This window comes from Lonchura striata, chromosome 22 (genome assembly GCF_050655825.1).
Source record: "Lonchura striata isolate lonStrDom1 chromosome 22, ASM5065582v1, whole genome shotgun sequence".
NCBI lineage: Eukaryota > Metazoa > Chordata > Aves > Passeriformes > Estrildidae > Lonchura > Lonchura striata.
Window position 1 is genome coordinate 6,215,550 of NC_140724.1, and position 9,634 is coordinate 6,225,183.

At 47.2% G+C, this 9,634-nt stretch overlaps 1 protein-coding gene across 2 annotated transcripts in view; it reads left to right on the plus strand.

The window, feature by feature from the left end:
• Nucleotides 1–9,259, plus strand: part of LRRTM4 (leucine rich repeat transmembrane neuronal 4) — a 172,042-nt gene extending 162,783 nt beyond the window's left edge. For both annotated transcript variants that reach the window (XM_031506738.3, XM_031506737.3), the window contains exon 3: nucleotides 7,916–9,259. Coding sequence is in view for 1 of the 2 variants with exons in the window: in XM_031506737.3 (XP_031362597.2) it covers nucleotides 7,916–8,137 (222 nt within the window). In the remaining variant the exon portion in view is untranslated. The remainder of the gene's footprint in view (nucleotides 1–7,915) is intronic.
• Nucleotides 9,260–9,634: the final 375 nt, after the last annotated feature.

The following is a 9,634-nucleotide window of genomic DNA, read 5'->3' on the forward strand; positions in this document are numbered from 1 at the left end:
CATAGAAATACAAGAATTAACAAGACTAATGATAATTTTGTAGAATTTAGGCTCCAAATTTCCCCTGACACCAACTTTTTTCACTAGGACGTGGTGTGAGACATGCCAAAAACCAACTTTTATCTCCAGCGTAGATTTTTATATGGAAAAGGTTTCCATTCCATACATTCCTGGAGAAAACCAACAGCTAGTTGGTGTTTCTGCTGGAACTCCTGATTTTGGGGCAGTGGCTCAATGCCCTGTGGGACCTTTTCTCCAGCCTGAGGCTGCTGCATCATGAGCTGCAAAGATCATGGGTGTGATTTGGGAGAAAAGAAGAGAGAGGAGGCCCAGCCACGGCCCAGCCATAGATTCTGTTTGCAGTGGGAAAATTTACTGAAATGTACTGAAATTGCAGGAGACTGTGGGAATTGCACCTCCAACCCCAGCACCCAAAGGCTCCTGCTCCACACTTTGTGTCTGACGGAGGCACCAACCCTGGTGGAGCTCCCAGTGGGATCTGCAACTCTCAGAAATCCTGGGCTGACGGAGGAGCTTGAAGACCCTCACCTAAAACTGCAAAACTGCAGCTGGCAGATTTCCTGAGCTGCTCAGATGCCACAGGGACCAGCCCAGCGACAGCAGAGCTCACAAACCTCCTCAGGGCCAAGCACGCTGATGCTCAAGCACCTAAATATTTTAACAGACGAGATTTTGATTTTTTTGTTTTTGTTTTGTTTTAATCAATGAGAATTACCTGAGGAAACACAGACTGCAGAACAAAAGGCCTGCTCCAAACAGCAGCCAGGCACTTTTGTGTTTGTTCCAAGTGGAAGCAGAACACGCAGAGCCGCTCATATTTCAGCGCTGAGCTCAGCGCCTGTGTTTGTCCTTCGGAATGTGCTTGATGGGAATGTTTGATGGGGCATTTTCCTGAATAGGGATATTTTTCTGCGCTGCCTCCAAAGGGATGTTCCAGGGCTGTTGCCTGTGATTTTTCAGCGGCGTGAAATGCGCTGGAATTGTTTATCCGAGCTCTGTCTGCCTAATGTGCCCAATCAATCTGTCTCTGAGGTGAAGCTGCGTGCTCCGCTAATCACCGCGCTACCACAGAACATCTTGCTTATTTTTACTCTAAATTATGATCGGCTTGGAAATGAACTCTGAATTTGATTTATCAACAGCTCTGATGCTAATTCACCAATGAAGTCATGGTGCTCTGAGACTAAATATTAGCGCTAATGAGAAAACATCGCTTCCACGTTTTGTAACTCCGAATTTCCACTGCATGTGGACAGCTCCTAAAGCTGCGTGTAATTAATTCATACAATCATTAACTGGGCAAGACCTTCCACAGGAATTAGTTTACCTGGATTAGAGATTACCAGCAAATGTGAAGCCAGACGATGTTCAGCTACCAGAGGATATTCCTGCTGCGTTTTTATTGTTTAAAGAGGGAAATGTGTCCCCTGTAGGGCAGGGCTGGTTGTCCCCAGGCAGCCTCCAGCAGGAGGGGCAGAGCAGGTGCTGAGTTTTTAAACCAGGGTGTTCCTCCTCTTTGAGAACAGAGGCACCAGAATTGAAGGGTTTGAGCTGCAGTGTCCAAACAGTGCCAAGGTGTCCAGACTGAGGCAGCTGAGACAGCCTGGGACTCACAAATGCATCATTTTCCCTGCCAGGATCCGGGGTTTAGGCTCTTTCTGGAGCAGTCATTTGTCTGAGACTGCTGTGACAGTGTGAGCCTTTGCACCGTCTCCTCCCAGGGATAAAACAAGCTCCACTCCATCCAAACTTCTCCCCAGAGACTGCTGGGCTTGCCAGTCCTTCCACAGATTGCATCCCTGTTTCCTGTTGGGAATTCTGGCAGTGAGTCACCCAGCCAGCCACGGCCGTTGCTGAGTCCCCACAAAGACCTTCCTGCTCTGCAGGGTGATGGATGGTGAGGGACATGTCTCCCAAAACGAGCATAAAGAACAAACTCATCGTATTTCCACCACAGAACAGACCTGTTCCCAAAACCTGGGCGGCCAAAGTTTGATTTAACAAACAGCAGGGAATTGTTTTCAACCTGAGATGGGTGATTTCATCTGCCTGAAGTGAGGCAGAGAGTTCAGGTCTGCCTGATCCCCGAGGAGGCTGCACTGCAAGGAGGCTGCTGCTGTGGGCACAGAGGGAAATACCCAAGCAGGAGCCGCAGTTGGGCACACAACTTGGTCTTCCCTCCTGGAATTGCTCTGCAGGGAGGTGTCACATCCTAGAGATCATGTTGGGCTGGATTCCAGCTTGTCTGAGGTGTCCTGTTGGGAGGCAGAGCGAAGAATTAAGAATGTGTGAGTGTTTAACACAGGGGAGGTGACAGAGAGAGAAAAGCACTCTGGAAATGAGTGCTCAGCATCACTCAGACCCCAGTCCAAATCCCTGAAAGCTCCCAGATTCCAGTGGGAATATGGTGAGGTTACATCCCCACAGCTGCGCTTTCCAAGCTCCAGAACAAGGATTTATTTATTGATGTTTGGCTAAAAATCTAGGTTTTGATGGCTGCACCTACAAAAAACAGAAGTCCGGGCTGAATTCTAAACTGACTATTATTAATAGAACTTTCTTGTGTAATAATCACAGCTAATTAACTCCCAGACATTTTCAACCTAAGTAAAACTGAGAGAATTCAGTGCCATGTTAAAAAAAAACATAAAAGACAAAGAATCCAGATTACAGTGTGGGAACCTGCATTTTTGGATGCCTGAAGGCTGAGCTGAACATCAGTGGTGGCTGTCAGAGGAGAAGCAGGCAGGACATGTTGGGAAACACCTTTTACATGCTGGCCAGAATCTCCCTGAATTTTGGGTAACACCTTTTTGAATTTTGGGCAACACCATTTAACACCAGGCCAGAATCTCACAGAATTTTGGGTAACACCTTTCCATGCAGGCCAGAATCAACCTGAATTTTGCGTAACACCTTTTCATGCCAGCCAGATTCTCCCTAAATTTCAGATAACACCTTTTCACTGCAGTCCAGAATCAACCTGAATTTCAGGTAACACCTTTTCAATGCAGAACAGAATCTCCCTGAATTTTTGGAAACACCATTTTGATGCAGGCCAGAATCTCCCTGAATTTCAGGTAACACCTTTTCATGAAGACTCAAATCAACCTGAATTTTGGGTAACACCTTTTCACGCAGGCCAGAATCAACCTGAATTTTGGGTAACACCTTTTCAATGCAGGCCAGATGCTCCCTGAATTTTGAGTAACACTATTTCAATGCAGGCCAGAATCAACTGGAATTTTGGGTAACACCTTTTCAGGGCAGACCAGAATCAACCTGAATTTCAGGTAACACCGTTTCGTGTAGGCCTTATGCTCCCTGAATTTTGGGTAACATCATTTTGATGCAGGCCAGAATCTCCCTGAATTTTGAATAACACCATTTCAATGCAGAACAGAATCAACTTGGATTTCGGGTAACAGCTTTTCATGCAGGTCAGAATCTCCCTGAATTTTGGGTAACACCTTTTCAATGCAGAATTTCCCTGAATTTTGGATAGCTCCAGCTGGTTTTGAGGGGAGCACTTTTGCTGCAGCAAAGCTGCTGAGCTGGAAACCTCTCCAGTGTCACTTGGACTTGACAAGGAGGATTTGCATTCCTTAAACTCTCACTGCTAAATCTTTTGTCTTCCTCCCATAGCTGGGGATTTATGTAAATTGTGCTGGTAACAGGAGCTCTGTTTGAAGTGTGTGGCTGCTTGGATGCAACATTTATTACGTTTAGAGTGGAGATCTGTGGGGTGTGGGCTTCAGAAGTCAATACTGGGAAACTAATCCAGGCCTGGAGCCCAAAACCCGCTGAACACTTCCAGCTCTCCCAGGGGAACAACTCCTTTGTTTAATTAACTGTTTGCAGTTTTGGATAGAATAATGAATCATCGTGGAATGGGTTGGGAGGGAAGCCCAAAAGCCCACCCAGTGCCACCCCTGCCATGACAGGGACACCTCCCACTGTCCCAGGTGCTCCAAGTCCTGCCCAGCCTGGCCTTGGGCACTTCCATGGATCCAGGAGCAGCCACAGCTGCTCTGGGAATTCCATCCCAGCCCCTGGGAAGGATGGGCAGGGTGGCAGAGAGTTCCACCTGGTGCCACGTGTGGGCCAAACCCAGAATGTTCATGGCGTGTCGGTGATTTTGGAGCTCGCGCTCATGCCTATTTCTGTTCTCCTGCTGCAAGTTTGGTGCTTCAGGTAAGAATTGGGCAGTGCCGGTTTTAGAAATTAAAATGGAAATGAAAAGAGAAAAATTAAATAGAAGTTTTCAGAAAACTGTGACTGCCCATCCCTGGAAGTGCCCAAGACCACGTTGGAGCCACCTGGGACAATGGGAGGTGTCCCTGCCATGGCAGGGGTGGCACTGGATGGGATTTAAGGTTCTTCCAACCCAAACCATTCCATGATTCCATGTTAAATCCCTCCAGGGATGGGGACTCCACCACCACCCATTCAGGACACGATCCCAGGGCTGTATTTATTCGTCTGGATTTTTAAAAATTTATTTGACTGGAATTTGTTCTGATTTTTATATTTTGGCTCTTGGAGGCCAAAGCAGCTGAAAAGGCCCAGCTGAGGTCACAGCTGGGTTGTTTCAGTCTCTGCACAAACAGTCCTCACCTCAAAGAGCCCCAGACTCCAAGGACAAGCAGGGGCAGGACTGAAGCTTCTCATTTTACAGCTCATAAAATGACTTGTGCAAGGTTATATCTGAGTGTCTCAGGTATTAGTTCCATAGCAGGAGTGAAAAAAAAAAGAAATTACCTCAGAACTCAGAACAAAAACACTTCTAAAATTAATTCTCTGCAACTTAGATGATATTGAATGTGTTTTGTTGATCTCTGAATCTGTAAAAATAGAATAGTAACAGCTTTGTGTGGAGTGAACAGCATCCCCAGTGTTTTCCATCATTTTCCTGGGTGAGTGCTGGCACAATTGTCCCCACAATTGCAGCAGTTTCCACAACCAAGGCTGTGTCCTGGAAAAGCTTTTCGGGGGCTCAGGTGTCACCTCAGTGTAAATAAAACCGAGCCCTTGTGTCTTCCTGCAAATGCAAAGCTGTTTTCCAGGGAAGGACAGGACTCTGTGGGACAGTCCTGGCATCCTCCCCTCAACCAAGAGGGTTTGAACTGCCCTTGTGCTGTTTTCTTTGTTCTAGAGGCTTCCCAAGGGCTGTCAGAGGTGGAGGGGGCTGGTGCCGTCTCTGCCTTCAGTCTTTACTGGAGGACAAAGCTTCTCACATTCATTTGACACAATTATTTCTTTAATTCCCCTTTTAATTCCTCCTGCCCCTCTTGGCTGAGCCCACCGTGGTGAGTGTGGCGTGGGGACGTGGCTGCCTTGCCTGAATCCCTCCCCAGGTGGCTTTTCCACAGGAGATGCTCGTTGGGGAGCAGCAGCTTCCACCATCCAAACCCCACGCTGCTACAGTCCCTTTTGTGAAAAACACGTTCACTCTCCTGTGAAAGTTTAAAAAGTTTAATAAAGGACAAGAGGAGACAAAGAGTAAAGCAAAGATTACAGCCCCTGCCAAAGCACCCTGTAATCTTCAGGGACACCCCTTAAATATCTTTTAATTACCTCAGCCTGTTCCATATCCATAGTCCCTTACGCACAGGAAACTTTTCCCCAAACTGGTTTACACGTTCCAAGAATTGTTTAGCATGGCTCCTCCTTGGGTCTGCCTTTTCAGAGCACGCACACTCCTCGGTTGTGGTTTTTGTCCTTCCTTATCCCCTCCAGATTTTGGGCCCTGACCCGCTCTGCCTTCAGAGGGTGAGTGCTGGTGGGTGGCAGATCTGTGCAGGTGTCCTCATGCTGTGTTCATGGGGTGTTATCCCACCCCAGCTGGCATTTTAACACAAGCACACTGATATCAGCTATTGCACTACTCTGTCTGAGCTTAATTAACAACAGAAATCAAGAATACATATTTATAACAAAGTCACTTTAACGCCACACATATAAAATCCATTTTTATATTTGTGAAAAGCCAATATTATAACACGCATCCATAACACTCTGACTCCCACTGGAGCTTGCAGCCAGGCCTCAGGTGTTTAATGGGCTGTGTGCTATTGCTGCCCAGCCAGGACCTCCATCCCTCAGCTCTCCGGAACACAAACAGTCCTTGGCTTTTATGGATTCATAAAGAGCTGCCTTACAGCTGAGGCCAGCTCAGCCCTGACAGGGACTGGCACAGAAATTGCTCTATCCAGGGGAGATCCAGCTTCTTGTGACTCCACAAGTGAGCACAGTTGTCCCATCAAATTCCGCCCAGCAGCTTGTCCTCTGCGTCCCTGCCACGCAGCTGCCATGTCAAATCATGTTTCCAGCTGAATTCCAGCTCTTGGAAGGATTTTGGGATCTCTCCAGCATTCTGCAGGGGATCCACATCAAGAGGAACTCTGACCCTGCAAAATTTCCCAATTAGTTTAATGCCTTTGCTTTTTCCATGCTTTTTTTTTTTTGGGATGAAGAGCACCAAGCAATGAAAATTTGGGAGAAATTAGCTCTGTGGTCTTCACTTAAAGTTCAGCCTGGAAAATCAAAAGGCATTTGTTCCAAGATTGGATTATGTGTAGGATATCTCCAGCTATAATGAGCTCAGGTTTGCTGGCAGCGTTAGAATCAACTCTCGCCTCTCTCTCTCCTGCCACATGTGTTTTTCTCCCTCAGAGCATATTTCTTTTGACTTGATCAGCTCATCTCTTGCAGATGATAAAATTATCTGCAAAGATTTGTATCTGATGTTGTGCCATAAATCATATTTAGTCGTAGGATTAACATTTGCAAGCGTAGAATATTTATGGAAGGAAAAAAAAAAAAGAAAAAAGCAGGTGGGGGGCTGGCAGTTTCTGAGGATTTACATAAGGAAGAGTTGGGATTCAGGATGGATTTGGCAGGGTTTGGAAATACATTTGTACAAGGTGTGGATGTGCTCAGCTCTGGTGAGCAGCAGTGGAGCTGCTTTACAGTGTTTATCTTGGGGAGGTTGGGAGATAAAGAACGCGGGGAACCGTGACCTTGGGTGAACAGCTTTGTCCTGGAAGCAATAAACAGATGTTCCAGCTGTGCTGGCACCACCCCCGCTGCCAGCTGCCTCTGCCTTTGACATTCCCGGGCCGTTCTGGGTGCTCTGGAAACACTCAGCACCTTTCCAGGCACTGGAAAAGGGGGAGAGTTTTTGGAAGCTGTTGTGTTTGCAAACCCTTTGGTTTGTATTTCAGAGCTGGGCCATCCAAAAGAGTCAGATCTGAGCAGTTTGAACTTCTGCCCACAAACTGGGGAAAGGGAGAGAGGGAGGGAGAGCAGCTCCCTCTGCCCTGGCTCCAGCACTGCCAGGCGGGAGATCCATCCGGGAGTGGGGACACAGATCATGGAATCCTGGAACAGTTTGGGGTGGGAGGGACCTTCAAATCATTCCATTCCATCCCCTGCCACAGCCAGGGACACCTCCCACTGTCCAGCCTGGCCCTGGACACTTCCAGGGATCCAGGGGCCACCATGGCTCCTCTGGGAATTCCAGCCCAGCCTCTCCCCACCCTCTCAGGGAAGAATTCCTTCCCAACATCCCTCTAACTGTGCCCTCTGGCAGTGTAGAACTACTGTCCATATAAAAAGTCCCTCTCCCTTCTTTTTTGTCAGCCTCTTGAGGCACTGGAAGGGGCTCTAAGATCCCCCTGGAGCATTTCCTCCTCCAGCTCTCCCAGCCTGGCAGTGCTGCTCCAGAGGGACATGAATGTGCTGCAGGGAGCTGGGGACTCTCAGGGGTGTCTCCCGTGGGCTGATCCCGGGGGAGGTTGAGGCCACACTGGGATTTCTGGAGATGCTGCAGGAACACCAGGCTCAGCCCGCCGCTGACAGCTGCTGTTCTTTGCTCCCGTTTCTGGTGCAGGTCCCTCACCACATGAAGACTTTACCCTACTACAGCTACGACCAGCCCATGATCGGCTACTGCCAGGCCCACAAGCCCCTCCACGTCAACAAGGGCTACGAGACGGTGTCCAGGGAGCCAGCGGAGACCTCCAACCTGGAGCTGGGCCGGGAGCACGGCTTCATCGCCACCATCGCGCGCTCGGCCGCGCCCGCCATCTACATCGAGAGAATACCCAACTAACGGGGCCACCTCGCTCGGGGACAGCTCTGCGAGGGACCTTTGCCCTGGGAGGACACCGGGCAAGGCGCTCCAACCCCACCGCTCCAGCGGCAAGCGCTCCCAGGGCAGGGGATGGCGGCGGCCTCCGCGCGCCGCGAGGGAACGCGCGCGGAGAACTTCAGGATTCTCTTTGCTTTAAACTTTCGAACAAATTCCTCGGTGTAAATATTAAAGAGGGAGATTGTCGAGTTCTTATGAAAAAGAACAGCAGCAACAGCAACAGCAGCAAATAGATTTCACTCTAGCTACATAAAGGGATGGATTAAGAGTTTTGTTTGTATATTTGATTTTTCTACATTGCACGGTTCCAGGGAAGGAGAACCACAGGTAAAAATAAATGGGGTGGGGAGGGCGAGGCTCTGGGGAGGGTCAGCCATGTTCCCTTATTAAGTGTTTATTACAAAGATCCGTTGACTATTTTTGTTCTTTTTAAACCAACAAAAGATAGCTCTATATTTTCTTTTTTCCTTTCAGGGTTTGGGGGTTTTTTTTTGGGTTGTTTTTTAAGTGGTTGAGCATTAATATTTCAACCTTCAGACATGGGCATTAAAGCTTATGTTGAACCAAAAGGACCTTGGCAATTGATGCAGCAGAAACAAAGAAACTCGGGTGCATGTACATTTAAGACACAGGCTGTACACTATGGAGGGGGCTTTTGATTTTTTTTATCTTCATTGTGCTTCATCGTTGACACTCTAATTCCTTTTCGGGCTCTAAAAAAAAAAGGGGAAATACTGCAACGGAGTCACGACTCAGATTTCCAGGCCAGTGATGATTGTTAAGCAAAATTTGTGGACATTTGGGAACCAAAATGGAAGTGAAGTGCTTGAAATGGATCAGAAGGAAAATCTTTTAAAGAGTATTTAGTGCAACTCACTGGCTGACACAATTTCTAAAACACAGCAGAATGTGTAACGTTGTTTTTTGGTTTGGGTTTTGGTTTTGTTTTTTATTAATTATTATGATCAGTTAGTTTTTGTGTAGTTTTTATCAATAAAATGACAACAACAAACGAAAAAAAAGAAGTGGTGGAAAAAAAAAATAAACATATTATTTTGTGGTTGGGACACCACAGCCATGCTACTGTTTGAATGATTTCTCTGGGTGTGTGACACGGGGATCCCGTGAAGAGAGGGGACAATGCTGGGTCCTGTTCCTCCCCTCTTGGAAGGAGATCAGGGAATTGTTCTGAATTAAAACAAAAAAAAAAAAAAACTGAGCCTGAAAAAGCACAATTTATTTGGTTTGCTAAAAAAAGAAGTGGTTTGGGGGCTGGGATAGGGGAAGAGAAGGAAAACAACCTTTCTTAAAAAATTAAAAGTTGGGTTTTTAATCAGAAGGGAGGTTTTCCATCTGCAAACCTGAGCTGGAGCTAAACCAAGTCAGATTGGAACACAAAGGATGAGTTTTTATCTGGAGGGGGAATAACACATCGACAAAGTTTAGGACAGAATGAAT